Source organism: Polypterus senegalus, chromosome 15 (assembly GCF_016835505.1).
Source record: "Polypterus senegalus isolate Bchr_013 chromosome 15, ASM1683550v1, whole genome shotgun sequence".
NCBI lineage: Eukaryota > Metazoa > Chordata > Cladistia > Polypteriformes > Polypteridae > Polypterus > Polypterus senegalus.
Window position 1 is genome coordinate 66,689,151 of NC_053168.1, and position 22,467 is coordinate 66,711,617.

General features: G+C 36.9%; 1 protein-coding gene across 2 annotated transcripts in view; it reads right to left on the bottom strand.

The window, feature by feature from the left end:
• The window catches only part of rundc3b (RUN domain containing 3b), a 241,720-nt gene that overhangs the window by 76,606 nt on the left and 142,647 nt on the right, over window positions 1-22,467 (bottom strand). For both annotated transcript variants that reach the window (XM_039737021.1, XM_039737022.1), the window contains exons 2-4: window positions 19,431-19,546; window positions 17,860-17,993; window positions 6,322-6,407 (exon numbers count right to left, since the gene is read on the bottom strand). In XM_039737021.1, coding sequence (XP_039592955.1) covers window positions 6,322-6,407; window positions 17,860-17,993; window positions 19,431-19,546 — 336 coding nt within the window. The remainder of the gene's footprint in view (window positions 1-6,321; window positions 6,408-17,859; window positions 17,994-19,430; window positions 19,547-22,467) is intronic.

A 22,467-nucleotide genomic window follows, 5' to 3' on the forward strand; every position in this document is an offset into this window, starting at 1 on the left:
TTGAGGGTTCCTCTAGAGTGCCCCTTTATCTTGAACGATTTGGCTCAAAAACTAATCAGCACATCGTCATCTCATAATAGCCTTAAATTTCAAGTTTGGTATTGTTCCTTCCAGCCGTTTTAGCTCAAGACCATCCACAGACACAAACCCATCATTGAGATATCAATGTTTTTGGTATCACGGGACCTTAAAACGGTGAGATCTGCCGAAACCCAGAGTTTGAAATTTTTGACAAATCTAAAGCTTTCGCTCCTTCCTCATTGACAATAGGTTATGGTGGGGGAGGGGTGCACAAAGCAAAAATGTTCTTTTTAAAATAAATTAACCTTTTGAACACAACAAAGTCTTGGATTTCTCTGTGTCTCAGTAGTATTTTTTTCAGAATCTACCTCATCTTCTAATTTAGTCAGACAAAGGACTAATAATATTTATCTAGCACCTTAAATCTTTCAACTTGTAGGGAAAACTTGTGGGTTGGTGGCAGGATTGGCACTCCAGCCACTGTAAAAACCTCACACTGTTCCAGTGTGGTGCTGAGGTGTCACCCACTGCACTCGGGTTCCAATCCAGGTGGTTCGGCGTGTGGTGGGATGCTCCCAACCCCTCTCTCTCTTATCTCAAACCCAAGGTCACTTTACAAAATTGAATTCACAAACAGGTTCACCGAAAGCCAAAATATTTCAAAAAACACAATACAAACACAGCATGAATAACATCAGAAATTTACAGGCAAATAAGGGAATATGTACTATTAAGTCTTAATAACATAAAGGTAATATTGCAGGTTAGGTGCATTGGTGATTCTAAATTGTCCCTAGTGTGTGTACTGTGTGTGTATGTGTTTGTGTGTGCCCTGCGGTTGGCTGGCGGCCTGCCCAGGGTTTGTTTCCTGCCTTGCGCCCTGTATTAACTGGGATTGGCTCCAGCAGACCCCCATGACCCTGTAGTTAGCATATAGCGGGTTGGATAATGGATGGATGAATGGATGGATAGATATGTTTTAAGATTGGACTTGAAAGGGGAAAGGCTTGTGCAGTTGCGGAGAAATGAGGAAGAGTGTTACCCAGTTTAGAACCAGCCATACAGTACAAAATGACTGGGCAACAGAAGACAATTTTGAGTGGGAAACTGAAATATGACTGATGTAAAGACGACTTGGGGGAATGGGTTGGTGTATCAAGTTGAACAACAGCAGAAAGATATGAAGGACCAAGACCATTAAGTTCTTTGAATGTAAGTATAAGGAAATTAATTTCAAGATGAGTGAGCTAGAAAAACTCAAAAAAAACCTCAAAAAAACTCAAAAACTCAACTCAAAAAAAAAAACAGGAGTGATATGTGTGGATATCTAGGTATGAATGAGTAGCCTGGCTGCTTTGTTTTGGTTATATTGCAGTTTATTGATTATGCTTTCCAGTATCCGATCGGTAAGGTAGGACCTGAAGCAAGTGACAGTACCATCATAAAATCCAATGTGTGACTCAAGACAAGACAGTAGAATGTTATGATATATCATATCAAAAGCAGCACTAAGATCATTGATGAGTAAAACAATGACAGAGCCAGCAGAGCAGATGATTTCATTTACAACTATAAGAAGGACACTTTATGTACTCTAAATGGTAAAGAAGCCTGATTGAAAAGGCCCATACAAGCAGTTATTAGGCATATGTGCCTGTACTTGAGCAGCCACTTCTAGGCCTAGGATGAGTGTTGAAGTTGCCACCTGAAGTTCGGAGTCCATATATTGTTGCAGTCAGTCATTAGGCATCTTGAAGACATCAGCAGTTGGCAAAGCCACAAATGCCCAAGAAAACCAAAACAATGAGAACCAATTAAAAAGAGTTAATCCACCGTAAACCACACGTTGTCAGTATACAGTCAAGCTTTTTTATCCAAAGTGATATGGTCCCAAATGTTGCACTACGCATGATGAAACATATACAATGTTAGAAAAGCCACGTTATCAAAAAGAATTATGTTATAATGACACAGTTCCAGTATTCTCTTCAGTGCCATGAGTGGATAGCCTGATTCCCTCCATCACCTTTTAAAAATCTCTTTGTTGTTTTCTGCCTTAAATTAACTGCCTCATGGCTCCTTTGGGTATTCTCAAGTGCACTTTCCTGTTGAGCTGGAAGAAATCTATTGAGTTCATTTCGTTAGTGTCTTTGAGCAAACTTTTATGTGTTGATTTGTTTTGTTAGAATTGCCCTACAGGTGTCGCATTAACAGGTTTTTGAAAATGATTTTCTGTTTATACAGAAAAATGGGATACCGCATGCAGAGAAAAAACGTATGGGTCTGCACAGTGACCTCTGAAAAAACAGTATATTAACTGTATACTTTATACATGGTTCTTTTATAGAAGTAGAGAAAGCATAATAAAAAGATCCGATTATGAAAAAGAAACCCCACTGTAAAGTAAATTAAATCCTTTCAGAAAAGGAAACATATTTTTCCTGTTCAAAATAATGTATTTAATCTCTTTTTTATGGGTAGTATAACATATTATTTTGCAAATCAGAATAATCCAATGCATTTGTTTAAAAAAAAATGGAGATCAAAAATCTACCCTTGGTAAATAATAAAAAAAAAACATTTACAGGAAAACAGCAGCTTTCAGACAGAAAGTTAATGAATGGCAAGTCAGTCTGAAAGAGCTGAGTGAAGATATTTTGGTATTTTTGTAATGACTATGTCATTCTGTTTTATTGACCTAGACAGCATGATCGTAAAATACTTTGCTAAGTAGTCAAGAACAGCAACTTGCTCACAGATGTGAGGCTGCCCCATCAACTAATACCCATTATTTGCTTCTTATAAATGCCGTAGTCTGACACAATCAAATCACACTGATAATTTTAACAGTCGAGTTTACTTTGGTATACAGTGAACAGCAGAAATTCTGACTACAGCAGGGCTCAAAACAAACTTTTAAAAGTGAATCCCAAGCCTTTTGGCAGCCAAAACTGAAAAAATGGTTGCCCTTTTTAAACAGCCTATATTTGGAATAATTAGGCTTCTTTGCAATTAATTGTCAGCTTGCTGTCACTTTATAGCATTTCAGTCTGAAGTGTTACCACTTCAGGAGTCACACCCGCTCCTTGGGTCACATGGTTTGCTCAAACCTAGCCTATGAGGTCAGGGTGGTATAATTAATTTTTTGGAGCAATTTTCATAAATGTTTTGACAGCTAAAATAATTCTTAATTAGCACTTGAAGTGTAAAGGACAAGAAGGTTACTTTCAAAAGATGCTACGGAATACATTTTTTACTTACTTAAAGGTCCCTGAATAGGATTCCATCCAGCAATCTGTTTTATAATCTTGCTTTCATGTATTATTCTAAAGCAGCAAATGAAAATGAACAGCTTAAACAAGCTTGAACTACCAGAGTAGGCTTCATTAAGCCATCTCCAAAATTTAAAAATATAAAAATTTGCCTGCTTTTGGCGTAAATCTCGAATCACAACAGTATAAGCGAGAGCACAGGGCCTCCTTACAGGTTGCAATAAATTAGTAATTTAAATATTTTTAACAAAGTACAATGTTATACATTTTAATAGATTAATTATACATACTGTATATGCAGGTTTTGTATAGCAGACATCATGTGAATAAAAATATGTAACAATCCTCAGTATATTTTAACATAAATTAAATCTAACAGCAGACACTTGTGAGTGTCATCTCTGCCTGCTCATCTTCTGTTTTATACCTTTTTATAAAATACTAGCAGCATTTTTCTAACTTGTTACTTTATTGAGTTTCTAAAATACTTATCCTTGTATCTTGTATTCAAATGAATACAAATAATTATTACTACTAAAATATATTATTGTTTAATGAATTTTATTAACATTGCAGTACTTTAAAGAAGCAATCAAAAAGAAGTGAACAAATGTGGCAAAAGAATGCTGTTTTCATTAATATGTAATGAAAGCTGTTGAGAGTCAGTGTATCGTGCTGTGTGGTGTAATCTTAAATGTTTTATCCAATTTGGGTGTGCACCAAAATAACATCATTGTAGACAAAAATCTTTGAATGCCTATCAGACAGCCTTGGTGCTACAGTCCCTCGTAACCCATTAACAGCTGTGGTTTGGTGTACTGTACTCCTGGATGGGCTTAAAGTCAAGAACGACAAATTTATTGTAATTACTTCTACCAACACTACTAGCACAGAGACTTATCTTGCTCAAGTGGAAGAATTCCAGCCCGCCTGTTACAAGTCTGGGGGTAACTGAAGTTCTATACTATTTGAAACTGGAAAAAATAACTTCTCACTTGCAGGATCTGTTCAAAAGCTTTTTTAAAATATGGCAGGATCAAATCTTAGAATAAGCGTTTATATCGGGGGAAAGGACATTCTCCTTTCTTTGTTGTTTTAAAAGATCTGCTCATGTAGTCTTTCCTCTCTTTCTCTCAGGCAAGGGTTGAATTCTGGTTTGTTAAGTCTGACATGATCATATGGAATGTTTTCTTTAAACAATGAAACCTTTGCCCCACATTTCGACACTGATTGGTCACTTGATTACATTAAGTTCTAGCACAATTAAAGTGTGGTCTTGAATTGAAATGTGATATTCTCTGAGCTTCCGCAAAGCACACTTTGATTTTAGTTAGGACATGCACTCTATGGACAGAAATTAAAATACAATGCACTTTTGTACTGCATTGTAAACTCACAGGAAAACTGTGTACGATAGTCTAAAAGGTTGATGTGCTTTTAATTACGACAGGATAAAACCAGGCCAAAATTAAAACAGCCCATTGACATATGCAATGCTTTTCAACAATTTTAACACATTGGATCACATTTAATTTTGGCAAAAATAATCTTCGATACACACCTGGCTCACCAGCACACTTGCACGGTGGATGGTTGTTTACATAATTTTTTTTTAAATTGCTTTATCTGCATAAAGAAATATCAGGAAGTCCAGCATGCATGAGCTCAGTGTACCTTTTATTAAGTGATTGGCAAGTTATACGTCAAACTGTGCATTACACATTATTAAAAACTGGCACATCACTAAAATAGCTGACATTCTTGACAACCAAGAGCCAAAAATTGGTTAGCAATTGCTTAAAACTGGTGACCAATGACAACCTAGAAACTGTAATGTCAAGCCCTGTATAAACCAGCTATTTGAAGTCTAGCGATAAATACTGTGTTGCACAGAGTTATGCAACATTTTATACACATTTATAACTGTAGAAAAATGGACCAAAGCCAGAATAAATATGACTCTAGTGTTGGGAGATGAGATTTGCTGACAGAAAAACCAGGTAAAGCCAGCATTCCACAATGTGACTTTCAAATGATTTTCATCTGTACCCATAATCTTTACAAAATATCAGTAAGTTATGGACAGTTGCAGTGTGTAATGTCGCACACTCAGTGACTCTTACTGGTCAAATAGCTAAAACAAAATCTAAAATCTATGATTTTCTTCTAGCAAGTGTCTAGTCATAAGGGTTGTCTCTTATCTGTGTGAAAAGTGATAGCTAATGTGCACTCTGCCTAAGGTGCAACACATACAACTGGTGACTGCAAGAAAAGAAAGAAAGCACGTGTGTTGAATTGTGCAGATGGAGTAGACACTTGACTGGTTGGAAACAGCAAAAGATGTGCCATGACTGTGGTTGAACTCAACACACCTCGTAAATAAGTTAACTATAGAGGTTAACATTAATTGGCTGCCAAAATGAGGTAATCTCAACACACATTTGTGGCACAATAGGAGACTTGGAACCATAATGAAAAGTGGTTAGGGAACATCTCTACGTTTCCTAGCTGTAAAATTTGATGCCCTCAGAGGCAATGACAACCATCAACCTCAGTCATTAAATCTGACATTCTGGCCACCAGGAAGTGTCAAGTGACATAGTGTGATGCAACCCTAACTTGTTAAGGCTGTAGCAGGCATAAAAGTGTACTCTTGGTGGACTGCTGAATCGTCCACCACATCTAATAAAATCACCCAAAAATACTCATAAAACTTGAGAGTTATATTTATTTCTTTTTTTCAAACTAAATTCAGTCACAAAACAGATTTTGGAACTTCCACCTGAAACTGATTCACGACTCAAAGAGAGCAACTCTTTGAAACATGTGAAGCAAGTATATACACAAACCCAAGAACAGAAACAAGAAAGAAATCATGCAAAAGGAAATTAGCTTTTAAATACAAATTCTAATTGGGATTAAAAACCAGCCAGAAAATCTAAAAATTGAGATAGACATCATTGTTCACTGTTTTTTTAATTAGAAGAACCTGATAGGCATTAAATAAAAAAATAAAAGAAAACGTAACCTTGTTGTCCTGAAATCTCTCAGTGAAGCCGAAATGTATTCAGAAAGACGTTTTTCCATTAGTGCTACTCTGAGCCATGCTCTGCCCTGAAATACAGAAACACACATTAGCAGTTTCCTCACAAATACGTTATCACCCCAAAAGAATACAAAAAAACTACTTAAACGTGAAAGCAAACACAAAAAAACCAAAGTGTAATTAATTTGCAGTCATTTTAGCACCTCTTAAAGCAAGGAAGCAAGCACAAACCTGTTAATGTGCTTTAGATGTCCTCTGTGAAAAATCTACTTACGTAGTGAACCATTTAAATCCTTGATGTTAACGTTATGACAGCTACTTTGTATTGTTTTGGCAGGCAGTGCCCTACTCGGGATCAGCCTCAGCTCAGCTACCACCATAGGTGACTATCCCTTTGCTTAAAGGGTCTTGCTGCAAGGAGATAGCAGAAAAACCAGCTAAACAAGGAGTTACATGTGTAATAATTCATATCATGATGCAACAAATATATTACACCTCAAAAACGATAAATATGATGTACAGATTGTATTTTAGTCTCCTTTTAAGAGGGCCATTTTTTCACTGAACAACTATTTTGGCTTTTCGTTAGATTATATCAGCTACATGTTGTCACTTCTCAGTGAAGTGGCCAACAGTTCAACAGAATCTCAGCTAAGCTTCACTCTGTCATTCATGCCCACTGTACTGGAAGCTATTAGCAGACCGACAAGACACTGCATCCTGTTTTTGTATGATGTGGGTGTACATGCAAAAAACCCCAAAAAAACATGTTTTTGCAAACACAAAAAAGCAATTTACAGTAGCGTCCGGTTCTTCTAATATAATTGTAGCACTTTATTGCATTCATATTGCAATAAGGGCACCTAGCGAGAATGAAGCAGTGACATTTCATTAATGCACAAGTCAGTGTATTATCTTGCACTCTCAGTTACAGAGCACATGCAGATACTCTTGAATGCAGGTGGCAGGGTCTTGACGCATCAGGAGGGGGCTGCTGTACCAGCTAATGGAGTTCTGCAGTAGTGTGATTGCATATTAATGAGGTTGATTAGCATGCTCCAGTGCGATGTCCAAAGTGCAGTCACATACGTACTTTTATGACGTGATTATGATTTAAAAGGGTTAATTGCGTAGAAAAGTACATAATGCCAGGTTTTATGAAGCAAATTTTTTTGGCATGCATATATTTTCACACTCCAATCAACGCAAAGTTATTTAAATGAGACCCACGGTTCTTAAAAGCCCTTTCTGGCATATGTATCAGCTGATGCCTATGTATGTAGAGAGGGAGGATACTAGGTAGTATTATTAATAAATAAATCAATATGTAACTATGAAATGTGAACTACTGTAACCTGTATAAATTACTATTTGTAAAAATGTGTTCTTAATTTATGGCAAATTACACCATGAATGAATATCATTAATCATTAACTTAACCCAATAATTGGTTCCAAGTGCCTTTAGGCAGTAACAGCACCAGGCTGCCAATGAATGACTGTAAGTGCTAATTTTAGAATATGTCTATTGGAGATTTATAGTAATTAAAAAAAACTGTCTTGTAATGTACATTCGTAATAAGCATTAAGTAGATTTTATTAATAGATATTAAGTCAGTGGCTCCCAACCTCTTCTATGCCCCGCATCCCTATAAAATTTTTCATTTATGTCCACACCCCCTAGAAAAGTAATATCACATTTGAAGATAAAGAAGCCAAATTTTTAATTTTTGAACCATATACAGTACTGTGGGTGAACAAATTGAAATCAAATATATAAGCTTTTAACTTAGTGCATAAAATTTTAATATAAATTCAGAAATTTATGCTTAAAAATCTCAGTAATCTTGTAAATGTTTCCCCTGTGAAGTTTAGACACTTAATTGATGATTGGGGTATCCTGCGAAGCTTCAAATACCATGAGGAAATGACACATGATCAATGACTGAAACAGTTTGGGGAACTGGAGACCCCTGTGAAGCAACAGGTGCCAATGAAAAATGGTCAATGAACTTTGTCTCCCAATAACGCTTGCATTGCAGTTCAAAAGCAAGTGGGCCGCACAGTTAAAACTGCAGCACTACTGCCAGGACCACCAGCAGGACAGATGGGCCAAAAGTAAGTAGCAGGTGTTGCATCCAATTAATTTCCCCTTGCCCTAATGCCGGCAAAAATATCAATCAAACCTCAAAATCAGTGATGTTTTACGATGGAGGGCTTGCACAGAAATCAATACTAGACCTCACCCCTTCTCTGTGCATCATTGCGAGATACAAATTCCATTCTCCTAAAAAAAGTTAAATGCCTTTATGAATGCTCCACCTGCAGCAAGGAACCCGTGAGAAAGTGCATTTCTGCAGATCATTCACAGGTGACAATTGCATGTCCAATGCTTGATTCTTTTCATATCATAGACTATAAGCACTAACTGATAAATGACCTACAAATGACGGCACACTGCAAGACAGCGATTGCACCACGATAAAGTCGGATAACACACATCACTCAATTTTGGTGAATTGAAATGCAACCTTTTGCTTTGCTACCCCCTGAAATGCCATTGTGTTGGCACCTCAGGTTGAGAACCCCTGTGCTAAGCAATAAGGTAATGTTAAATCCTATATTAAGCATTGGGGTAGGAGTTGTCAGAGGTCCCTCATTATGATAATATTATGGTACTTGTGTCAAGATACAATAATACTCAGTATTGTTAAGTAATGTAAAAGCAATATATGGAAGTACTAATAAATTGCACTACCGTTACCTTTTTATAGATGGTGCAAGAAAAGAAAAGACAAGTTCCCTATACTGTGTATTGATGTGAAATTGCAAGGGAACATATTGCAATATCCTCTACTGATTCCTACACTCTTCTGTTAAATATATACTTAACACATCAAATTTTTACTGAACTAAAATATACTGAACATTCTTGGAGATTTTATTAATAAACATAACTTATACATTTTGAAACAGTTATTATTTCACATTGCTCTAAAATAATTGTGGTAATCACTGTGGCTGTTATCAAGTCTTACCCATTCTTCCTCCCTGTTATATTGTCTGTGGTGGTCTTGTTACAGTATCTCTCAGTGGATGAGAGACATTACCAGTGACTGAATCAACATAAAACTTCACCACAATTTATTAAATTTGAGTTCTGAGACACAATAAACATCTGGGGTTCCATCCCACACTGGAGGGGATATCCTGTCCTTACTTCCCCCCAGGGTGTAAACCCTCTTATGCTTTAAGAAAGTGACACCTTTTCATGCATGCTAATACTCTTTGATCAGAAAATAAGATTTTCTTATAATAATTACACTAAGGATACAAGGGTCAGGGTTGCAGAGAGCCAAAACCTAACCTGATGCCAATGGTGTGAACCACCAGGGGGCGTACCGCTCCCCTAACTCCGACACAGACAGGCTGAGACACAAGTCTTTCTCAATAGACCCCTTTATTTAATTGAGGAATCTTTTGCTCCCCACTACACACCAGGGTACAAAGCACCAAAGATATACTACACAGTCTTTTCTTCTTTCTCTCTCTTCCTCTGTCACCTCTACTCCTCCTCGTAAGCTTTGTTCTCCACCTCCTAATACTGGCTGCCTGACTGGTGGTGAGGCAACTCCTTTTAGAGTACACTCGGAAGTGCTCCAGGTGTTTTTCGACCTTCTTCTTCTGCACTTCTGAGTGTGGCAGAAGTGGTTCCTCCAAGGACTCAGCTGCACCTGCAGCACCCTCTGGCGGCATCCACGGAGCCCAACAGGGCTGCCCCAAACTACAACTCCCAACATGCCCTGCTGGGATCTGTGGTGCTGTAGCAACCCAGGGAGTCTACACTCTACTGTTTGTAGGGATTATAGTGACTCCAATACGGTCTCTACTTTGGTCCTTCCACCCAGCAGGCGTCCAGGCTGGGTAATAGCCTTGGCCATCCATCACAATGGGTATATAGCAGGAGCCCTCCTTAGTGGGACACAAGTTGTTCCCTTGACACAATATACAGTCACATGCAAACATTTGCTCACTCTTATTTAGTGATAACATTATAAACCTGGCAGAGAGTCTGTGCATACTGGAAGTATAAAGGAATCCTAAAAGAAAGTTAAAGGGGACATGGAGGAATATGCAAATGTACCAAGATGGCACACAAAGGGTAGAATGAAACCAAAATTAATCATAAGAGCCCTAGTTAAAGATATAACAATAAAATAACTTCTTTTTTCAAATAATAATGACCTTCTGGTCCTAGAACCTGCCTGCCAGAAGTTTCACTCTTTAATTGTTTAATACATTGATGTTTATAGTATTGATAAAGCTTTGATTCTGAATTTGACAAGCAGAGGCTTATAGCTTGTCTGCTGTGTTTCAGTTTTGTTGCTCCTTTCTCTTTTAATTAAATTTTTCTCTGCTCAGTATTGAAGGTCTCTTCTCAGTGTTCAGTTGCGGACTCTACATGTGATCCTTTTACTTCTCGTCTGTTATTCAAAGTTATTGTGAAATTGACAGATGGATCCTGCTTGTCGGAACAGTTGTGTTCTGTTCTCCTATTCTGAATCAATGTTTGTTTCCACTCCCGATATATCATACATTCTTCTACGGACTGGAATATAATGAAATTCAACACTGTGCTACTGCATGTTCTCAATGTGCTTATTCCAGTCAGGGTCATGTAATCAAGAGCCTAAACCAGCAGGAACAGTCACCACTTACTGTAGGAACCTGTCTTGGCCAGGACTGCACTTCTCCCTGGGCCAATTCACTAGAAGCCAAACATCAGGACAGCACTCGATTCACTCATAAAGCATTTTAATTTAGGATTAACAGGTACAGACTGTAAAAGTATCACTTTGGATTCAAAGGAATATTACATTATGATAACACCACAAACAGCTTAATCTAGTCACATACAAGATGGGGTCATTTTAATTTGAGTTCACAAAGCAAAGGGTGTGAGTTGAAGTGTGTCTACTGTTGTAGTCTTTTGGGACAAATCCCATCAGCCACTCTGGGTGTGCATTAAATATTGTGCTTCTACTTTTTGTCTTTCTCATGTTTATAGTGGAAACCTATCTTCACAGGTGACCAGCATGTGCTGATTAACAGGGACATCATTTAGTGCACTTTGTTTGGAATGACTATCCCACTTGCACTTGGCACGCTGCCCTGATGTTTCCCCTTCCCATAGAGTTTAAGATTCACTATGTTCAGGTGGTACGTTGCATCAATCAAACATACCTGGTCAATAATCCACTTCCAGATCTGCTCTGTCCATCTTACTGAAATGAAGAAATGTGGATTTCTACCAAGAAAGAAGCTTACAAACCATTCATGCAGATTGCTCCAAATCTGTGGAAGCTGTGCACAGAATGGGGAAGCATGAGGAGGGTCCATTAAAACTTCAAATTGTCTATTAAAGCAGAGTCTGTTAAAATGGTACATATAGTGTCTATTAAAATTGTGTATATGATCTATTAAAACTTTCATAAGGTCTATTAAAGATGTTTACCGTCTATATAAACAGTACATAGTGTTTGTAAAGATTGTACAAAGAAACTGTTTATGCAGGCAATTAAAACTGGTTATGAGGTCTATAAAAATGTACACACAGTCTACTAAAGCGGTTTATTAAGTCTAATAAAACTGTACATACAGTCTGTTAAAATTGTTTTTTCCTATTGTGCTAGGAAATGCCTAAAGCTAATGTTTAAAACATTTGGCAAAATAGACAGGCATTTCTTGTAATTCACATTTTCATACAATGTAGATCAAAGTGCTTTACAAGATGTCAAAGAAATAGTTGCAAGAAAAGAAAAGCAAGCTAAATTAGGCAAGAATAATAATGAATAAGTATATAACATTATATTGTAAGAGTCTAATATATAATATTGTATTCTAAGTTTTTAAAGATGAGTCTGAAGATAAGGTCAGGAAATAACTGTTAAAGATATTTTAGCAAAAAATGAAATAAATGAAAAAAAAAAAAATCCTTAAATCCACTTAATCCAAGACAGAATCGTGGGTGCCAGAAGCACAGGGCATAAAGTGGGAAACAAATAAACCTAGATAAGGTACCACCAGTTCAATGTAGGGCCCCCCCTCTCTCACATACCCACATTCGACAACTTAACCAAATGTGTGTGCATTTGAAGATGTGGGAAAATCAAAGTGCACAACATTTAGGAGTGAGACTCAGACTCAGGATGCTGGATTTCCATGAGAAAAACAATGTTAACTACTGCACCACCATGCCGCCTGCTTCTGAAGTCTAGACAGGGCATCAGCAACATCGAAAACAAACTTTAAGTCAAATAATAAAATGTAGCAATGACACATACAGTAGCTGCATAAATTGTAAATAGCTATGATTTCTCCCTGCATTTTAAGTACCAAAATAAAAAAGGACTGCAAAGAAATGTTTTAAAGGTGCAATGGATGGCACACATGGGTTGACATCCCAGCCAGGGTTGAGCAGGGACCCTTACTCTGCCAGGAGACCAGTGTAATGGAAGGAGCGGGCAGATATTATCTGGTGAATATTTTCTCCCTCAATATGCTAGACGGCAGCATCCTTGGGCTTTGCACCCACACAGATACCCACAGGACATGCTGGGAACAGGAGACCCAGAGTACAGCCCTGTTGTGTTCCCGTGGGTGTCGCCAGGGGGTACTGCAGGAGTTTACAATCCTAACTTTGTGGGACTATCACCTGACCAGGAAGTGCTTCCAACAGACCATGTCCTAGAACCAGAAGTACTCCCAGGTCTGAGATAAAAGGAGCCGCTCTGTTTCACCTCATTGACTCAGAGTTGGGAGGCAGTGGGCGACACTCCATTGCAGGCGGGTCTGAGAGAACAGAAAATCTGTGCTTATTTTTGGTGTATTTTGGCTGGTACTTGTCTGGAAAAAGTGTTGAAGACAAAAAAAAAATCTTTTATTTGAACTCAGAATTGTATTGGGTGATATTGTGTCTGCGATTTGAGGCTCAGTGCCCCCTTGTGGTTACAAAGTTATATATGTACTGTTGCTATTCAGTTACAACAACATCCATAGACATTTTAGTCATTAAGTACTTTTCTTGCTGCAAATAAATATTGAAAAATGGTCTTGCTATTTCACATAGTTGGGACTTAATTTGTATTTTTCTCAACAGTTGCATATACCTCCTTTATGTTTCAAAAAGATTAAACATTTATACTTTGATAAATGTGAAAGAAAGGGTCAATGAAGCTTTCAGTATTGTTTTTGGCATGGCCACTAATGTAGAAGTACATAGTTACTTGTGTCACACAGTTTCATTCCTTTTAAATGTCACACAATTTTCTTTTTCACATAAAAATGAATTTACATTTTAAAACTAAAAGGGGAAAGATTGTTATGTGTAGGACTTCTTTTTCTAAACCTTGAAATTTCCCTTAGTATCATATAGGTAAAACGTCATGTTCTATGACAATACATTTTCTTCTTCCACATCATTTGTAAAAAAAATATTTTTAAAATACAATTCATTGTTTAAGGTAAAAATGGTTAACTCAACTGAAAGTTGATTAAAAGAAAATACATTTAAATCTGTTGATAGCAAGGCGCATTTACTTGGCAGCACCTTCACTGAATAAACAGCCTAAGTGGAGAGATATGAAAATCTCAAGCAAGACATTTCTGAGTGACCAACTAACCAACCTAACATTTTTGTTGCTCTGTTACCTCATTTTCAAAAATGGCACAGTTGGGTCTGCTTCACATCCCGGCCCAGATATCATGTTAAAGTGTAACTCACTTTCATGATGTGCATCAAAAAACAAACTGAAAATCACTCTGTAGTGTAAGACGCATTTTGGAGTAATAATTCAACTGAGTTAGCATTAGAAATGATGCACCTTTTGATAAAATCTGTTATTGCGGCCTGAAACTGAACTAAACATATGTATGTGCCAAAATACTGTAAGAGCACATTGTTCAGGTTACCATTTCCATCTTCTCTTTTTTATACGTTATTGTAGACTGTAGAGCAAACCAGAGTTCCTTCTTATTTTAAATGGTAAAAAGTTGATATGCTTAAAATGTTCTTCCGTGATGGGGATAGAGAACTGAAATCCCACCAGGTTTTACAAAATATCCATGAATCTACTACTAGAAGAAGTGTATTGCAATTCAGAGTTGTGAAGATCTATAGTCCAAATTAAAACAGGAACCAACCCTGGATGGGCCACCAGTAACGCACACCAACAGTCCTCATACCAGCCCAGTTATGAGATTCAAGCTAACCTAGATAAATATTACACTTTTGTAAATAGCTGCTATTTCAAGTGTCTCTGTCTTTCTGATTCTGATAATAATACAGTTCATATCTATATATCTACTTACGATTCACTGTGGTTTAAGGATGGCCCAAAATCTTTTTTTTGACCTTTCTTAATTTTTAAAGATAGCCTGGAGCTAATGAAGTCAAATTTTCATTAATGAATACCCTTCCTGACGCTAGCCTGGCCTTTTACAGCACACTGAGGAGATCTCCAACAGTACAAGCTGAGTCAACAGAGATTAAATATTCATTATTTACAATTGAATATTTAATAAGGGAATTAAGTTAATGCAACATTTCAAGTTGGAATAAATAACAGTGCACATTGCCTTCATCAAAGCCCAGCAATAACCATCCGTAGTGTAAGGCTTTAGGTCAAATAATGCAGTTGGGCAGGGCTACTCAATTACCAATTCAGTTGGCCCAGACCTTCAAACCATGAAATTTAGCTGGACCAGACATTTTCAGAAGCTGGTAAGCAGCAGGTAATACATTTTAAATCAACACAAATTAATGTGTTTAAAAAAAAGAAATGTTTGTTCATTGTTTCCCTTTTAAAATTGGTCACATCTGAGTGCATAAAAAAACAATAAAAAAGAAATAATTGAACAGAATCTGAAGTAGTAGCAATGCTTCTATTACACCTTTGAAATAAAAAAATAAACGTTTTGGTCATATCTGACCCAGGCACATCTCAAAGTGCATAAAATGAAAAAAGTGCACAGTATTAGCAATAACATTTGTTTCCCTTTTGAAATAAAATAATATAAATGCATAACACCAGGGGTCTTTGTCCCCTGCTCACTTTGCTCGCCAACCCCTAGGCCTGTGCTACACACTATTTGAAAGTGGGGATGCGGATGTACAATTTAAACAGATTTTTATTTTCATGAGAATTGTTACATGTGCATAATAGAACTAAATATTTTACATTACAGTGAGTAATTAACCATATTAAAAAATAGTAAAATGTAATAATCTGAAAGTAAATTATGGCGTTAGGGTTATTCGTTGAGAAATACGATTTTGTTCTGTTTGGCTTTGAAATTAACATACAAATACTTTTTAAACTTACACTTTTACTGTGAAACTTCAGTAAAAACAATTTTTTAAATGAAAGTTTCATCAATATCGCATGGAATTTTGATTCTGTGTTTGGACTTTCATCGTGACAATGCAACGTATAACTACCTGTAATTAAATTTTGTTTCTTTCTCTCTATTAAATAAAATGACTTTTTCGAATGTTTGGCTCAGAGATTTGTTAACTGTTTTTGCAAAACCTATTCTAACGGGAAACTGTTAACGTTTTAATATGAATGGCATATCAAGATCTCCTTTGTTGTCTAATGTTATCCGCTAAAGATTTACTACATTTCCTTTCTTGGATACATCCTTCTTTCTGCAGTAATTCGTGTGGTGGAAGACCAGATGGTGTTAATGGTTGTAGATATTCTTCGGGATATTGTAAGTTGCTGGTTTCATGTTCAGCACGATCACCACCATCTGTCAGCATTGTCTATTGATATGCATTTAACCAATTAACCGATCAACATTTTTGACGTTAATTTGTTTGACTTCGTTTCTCGGTGCTAGGATTGCCTGTGTACTCATTTTTTCTGTTCATAACTCTTCGTGTAAGATTCTTACCCTTCAGTAAGATTTGGACATAATACATCTTCTTTAATTGGGAACTTAACGTGAGTAAAATGTTAAAATTTATAAGAGCTGAGAGAGTAGGAACTGTGTCTGTCAAAAGCATTCACATGAATGAGAGGTGAGAGGGCCGCAGGCGTGGTTGAATATGGTTGAAAGAAGGGCGTGAAATTAAAAAATCTCATGGCCAAAGTCTTGCAGGACTTGAAAACATCTCTTCAAAAAAGTCTTGTCTCGTCGTGGGATATTTTTTATATAATAGAGAGATATATACGCCTATAATATAAATAAAAGCCAGGCACATCACAAAGTACATTCAGCAGAATAAAAAAGAACTATCAATGCTATCAAAGCTATCAGTGTACATAACAAATAATAACATCGACTAACACACATGAATACAACGTCTACTGCATACTGAGAGAACACAGGTTTGTTTTAAACAACGAAATGTGTGATTGGCAGTGCCTTTATTGTAAACAAAATGGTGGTGGTGTGTATACGTTGCATTTGGATCAAGTTTGAGGTTCTATGAAAATATATAGAGGCTGAGAGCCCTATCGCTACGTATTTTGATTATTTGGTGAGACAATATAACGTTTAAAATTTGAAAGTGACAAATCGTCAAGTATAATACCAGTAATTCTTTACATTAACATAGCGCTTTACACACTACTCATAGCACTTTGCAAATTTCACACAGGCATGACCTAGGACACAAACCCAAGATTTCCTTATTGTGAAGCAGCGACACTTTCATTACACCCACGTGCGTAAGTGTACTGTACTGCACAATAATGTGCTTGATAGTTTAAAATCACACAGAATTTCCAAAATCAACGAATATTAACTACAGGTTAATAATGACCTCTACATTCTATTTTTAAAGAAAATTCTAAACTTTTTGCATGGTTTCATCAAATGCAGCCTTTCTAATTCGTTCTTTGCTTTGAGTGTCAATGGCTGATCGTTGTCCTTGTAATAGCCATGAATCTGAAGGATCGAAGAGTCTGAGTGGAGGAACAACCAATAGTATGAAGAGAAGTGTGGAGACAGTGCTGGTCAGTAAAGAGATTCTCATTGGAGTAACAATTAGATTAATTTGTGAAAACCCACATTCACACACACTTGATGGTGCCGGAATACAATTAAGACTCAGCACAAAATTCATTATAGAAACACTTAGTATGTAGTCGATGCCATGACCAGCTGTTGTGGCTGAGGTGCTGGTAATATGTATCGGCATGTACTTTCACACAAAAAAAAAAAAAAAATCACTGTATCATAGACTGTTACCACACTGTTAGACACACAACAACACACTACATTGTGGGCTGAATGTTGCTACGCTACATGGAGTGTTGCATTCATGGACTCCACTCCTGTAAAAATTTATGTAGGAATTCCTGAAGGCTCACAAAATGTGTTTTTTTTTCAGTTTTACTCTGCATTTTAGGCAGGACCATGGGCTGGGCCACTATTTGAATAGGCCAAATGGAGGTTTGGAAAAGACAACCAAACAGACATGATATGACAGAATAATAAAGAATATCCTTACCTTGGCCCTTGAGGAACTGACATTTTCCATATTTTCTATACTGCTGATACAATTATGAGGAACCTTGGTACAAGCCACCCTGATGAAGTCCCAAAAACTGCGTGGACTTTCATAGCCAAACCAATTGATCTGTCCTGGAGCAAAAACAACAGTACATGTAACTGTGGGACAAGTTCTACATGACTTGGCTTCACAATCAACCCTCTCGGTCAGAAGCTGTTTCATTTTTTAAAACATGTATACAACATTATCTAATTCACTGAATACAATCTGCAGGAGACTGCAGCCTGTACCGGCAGCACTAGTGCAGGGTAGGAGCCAACCCAGAACTGGACACTGGGGCCCACTGAAACTCACATGGGGCCACTTCATGACCTCCAGTTAACTTGTCGTATGTGTCTTTGTGATGTGGTAAGTAACCTGCAATATCCAGAGAATAACGAACATGGATACAAGTACTCTCCACAGAAGACTGAAAGAAGCATGGAATTCTAACTCTATTTGTAAAAAAAAAATGATTTTTGGTTAAAAATACATTTACTTAATGTTACAATAATAAAAATAATTGTAACATTTAAACAGTAATTAAATATTTGCCAATTTATTTCCTTGAATTAGGAATTAAATGTACTGTACTGTATACTTCTCAGCATTCCTGCATTTTTAGACTTGCTTGCTACTTTTGAGTAACAATCTTCAGAACACCTGCTTGTACAGGTAAAATCAAACTTTTCAGATGTATTAAGTTTGAAAAACAGGCTCGATGGATGTCAGTTTAAATGTTTGACTTTACAAAAGGCACACAAGGGGTACAAAGCCTTCCATGTTTTGGGTTTTTACTAAATCAAATGTTCTTTAAACACGGCATGTGTACAAGGCCATGTGACATCGTTTACAAACTGCACTACTTCTCTCAAGCCCAAATTCAACGTGTTATATGCTGCATGAGTAAATGTTATGGTGAGAATGTAAAAAGCAAATTGTATATAGGAGGAAGAAGTACATGTAAACCTCTCCTTTACATCTTTGTAGTATTAAGCGACTTCAGTTATTTGCTTTATTCCAGTTAAACTTGGATTCATAGTTTGCATGCAAAAGTCAGACTTGTTCAGCACAAATTTAAATCAAATCAAAACTCATTTGTCACCTACAAATTATGCATAAAGTACAATGTGTAGTGAAATGCTTATTTGTTCAACTCAAATGACTGTGTCTTTAAGAATAACATAAAATGACAATAACAATAAAGCATGACTTTATAAATATCAAAAATCATTAACAGGATTTTAAATAGGTGATAAATAATAACAATTAACTTAATTTGTAAGAGAGTTAACAAAAGGACATCACGTAATTCTAGACAGTTTCCTTACTCAGGAGCTGACAGACTGCGGACAGAAGCTCCTCCTCAGTGTCTCTGAGCTGGACTAGCATTTACCTGACTTCTGCACAGAAAAGAGGCCATTGTTGTAATGGCCGGTATTAACGATAATTTTCTTTGTCCTGGTCTGATATTGTTAAAGCTTCACTTTAGCAGAGAGCTTAAAATATTAAAAGAAAGATTGCACTACCTTTCAGTCGGTGTGTCAGAATCTGTTCTAATATCGATACAAAATTTGTGAATTCTGGAGATGAGTCATCAATGGTGTCAAAACAGGAACGATCGATGAGTGTCTTCACTGAAAACCTAAAAAGAAACGTAAAGTTTAGAAAATGTCAGTAGATCTGCAAACTTTGTGTTTAATATCACAATCTCAAAGGCTATGTGGTACTATCAACTTTTATCTTTTTTGGGTAACTGAACCACACTAGCAGTGTATCTATTTGATCAGATGTGCTTATCTGGTGTATTGTGAATTTTCTAACAACTTTCCAATAGAAGAAAGAGTTTACATTACTAAATGCCCAGTAGTGTATGGTTTCAGATTTTTAAGACAACTAAAGGCTGTGCTCTATTATCATCAACATAGACCTCTCCTCTTATGTGACATAATTTCACATACATTCAATCCATCTAAACACATTCTGATTCGCTACCATTATGGATTTACTGCATCTCAGGTCACGCTAATGCAAAAACATCCAACACACAGAAACACAAAGCAAGATGTTACAAAGACGGACAAAGGTTACATAAAGATTAGGAAATTTGATGACCTGCTGGAAAAAAAATAGCAAACAAGACACAAGTCTGCTATTGTAAACATCACACAAGGTAAATATTTCAAAGGAGGGCTGTCATTCTTATTCAATAATTTCTTAAAGTAGTCACCAACACCAAACAACTTAAAATGTCAAATTTAATACTGTCTGTATTTGCAAAGCAGCAAATGATAAGGAATACATCAATATATTGCTTACTTAAGTATGAATCCCAGAATTAATATGGTATTCTACAAAAGCACCTTTGAAACCAAATACACCTGGGAGTGTTTTGGGGTATTTTGGGGGCATTATGTTTCAGATCTACATGTAAGAATGTTCTTAGGCTGTATTTTATAGTTTAGTCCAGTTTTATTGGAAACCTTGGACAACAGCGGTTGTATCACACGGTGTATTTTATGAACCATGGAAGGATGTCACATTTTTGTTCTGAAGACACAAGGGTAGTGCTACAGTTTTATTTCTGTGCTAGTCCTGCTCCAAAGTGAATGCATGTCTTAGTCAATGGTCCCCTGAAGGGTCTGTCTGGATTTGCCTCTTTTCTGTGTTCACCTCATTTTACAACAAAGCCACACTGCTCCTTCATGGTAGACTGCTGTAGTACCAGGGATGTTTAGTTCATAGTAGGTACAGTTTTTTTTACATGATGGCCAAAACGTTAATTTTTGGTTTCATGTGACCAGAACGTTTCTTGCTACATGGCCATACAGTCTGCAACCTTGACCATTCTGGGCATCTCATCATACATCATTTTCTAGGACTGGACTCTGTCTAATTACTCCACAGAAGTTGCTGGACAGGCTCTTACACCTCTGTGGTTAAAACCTGGTGGTTCTGATAGAGCAGTTATTCCACCCCTGGATCTTCTCTCTTCTTACAGTTGCACAGTTTGGTAGAACAGCCTACTCCAATAAGTATCTGTGGGATCTTTATTCCTATCTCTTCTCTTTTTAACAAGTCTTCCTAATAACTGGTAAAATATATTTTATAGTTCTCACCAAACCTATGCCTCCTCAATATATATTTTACTAGCTTCATGTGGTCTTGGGGACAAAAAACAATCCAAAGACTCCCTAGCGGCTTTACTATATTTGTGAACTTGGAGAGGAGTCAGCTAACTCTTAAGAATTCCCAAGAGTAGAGGACATGGACCCGCCTGTGCTTGCTGCCCCACTGGCATTCGTAAGAAGACACTAGTGATATCATAGCTTAGCCGCATTGCTGGTATATGAGACCTCAAGAAAATACTTCCAGGTAGACAATGTTTTTAGTGAACACTTCAAGCCTTGCCCTCTGTTGCTGAGGTGTTTCACTTACATGTTGTTGTTCAGCACCCGCTTTTGCTTCATTTTAACTTGTGTCTCTTCATCTGTGTCATTAGTACAATGTCATTGTTGTGCGGCGATGTTTGCTGCATGCATGCACCATCTAGTAGCGTAAGCAGAGCAGACTACTCCAAACATACACAGGTCTACTAATGTCCCAGATGGACTCCACTGAAATATTACTGTCACATTACATACAGGAATATCTTGGACACTAAAAATCAACCTGCCGCATCAACTGCCAAAGAAATAAGTTGCTTAGTTTGGTTTAAAAGACTGTCACTCCATCCAGTTTCTGTCTTGAGCCTGAATTGGCCGGGATAGGCTGTCTCCTCTGTGACATTGAACTGAATTATGTATGTTTAAGAATAGAAGCTTCCCAGAGGGCAATGTTAAAGAAACTGGAAATCATCTCAACTGATGACAGACATCCATTACATGTAGAACTAAAGTTCAGTAAATCAGGAAGGTTAGTCGCTTTGAAAACCCACACAAATCACTCCACAAACTCCTTTCTTCCTAGTACCATACGACTTTTCAATAAGAAATATCGGAGATAATGATTGAGGTTTTGATATATATCTTGTAACCTTTTTTTTTTAGTGTAATTATATATTATCTAACTGCCTTACCTTAACATGTCTTGTTTCTATTTGTCTGTTTTATCTCATTCTGTCTGTTATTAGGTGCAACTGAGAAGGCAAATTTCATGTTTTCTTGTGTAAACATGACTAAATAAAGAAACCTTAAACCTTCCCAGTATGCTAACTCACAAACAAAGAATGTTAAAAATCAAGTGATCCTATAACAATTGTAATGCCTTTTAGGAGACCAGCCACACTAATGGCATTCAAATAATGATCATAAAAATGTCACACAAAAAGGTGTGCATTATGCATAGAATTGTACATTTACAGTGCAGTTAAAATAAAAATTTAATTTAATCAATTTGTTAATTCTCCTGAACACATTTTTGGCAAAATCCATTGGGTTTCAACATTATTCAAACTCCACCCCAGTGATCCAATTCCAATCTTTGCTTGAGTCTGGGTGACACTTAACTTCCATGGCTCTCGTCTTTAAAGCGTAATCATCTACGGTGACTCTCTGCTACTTCTCT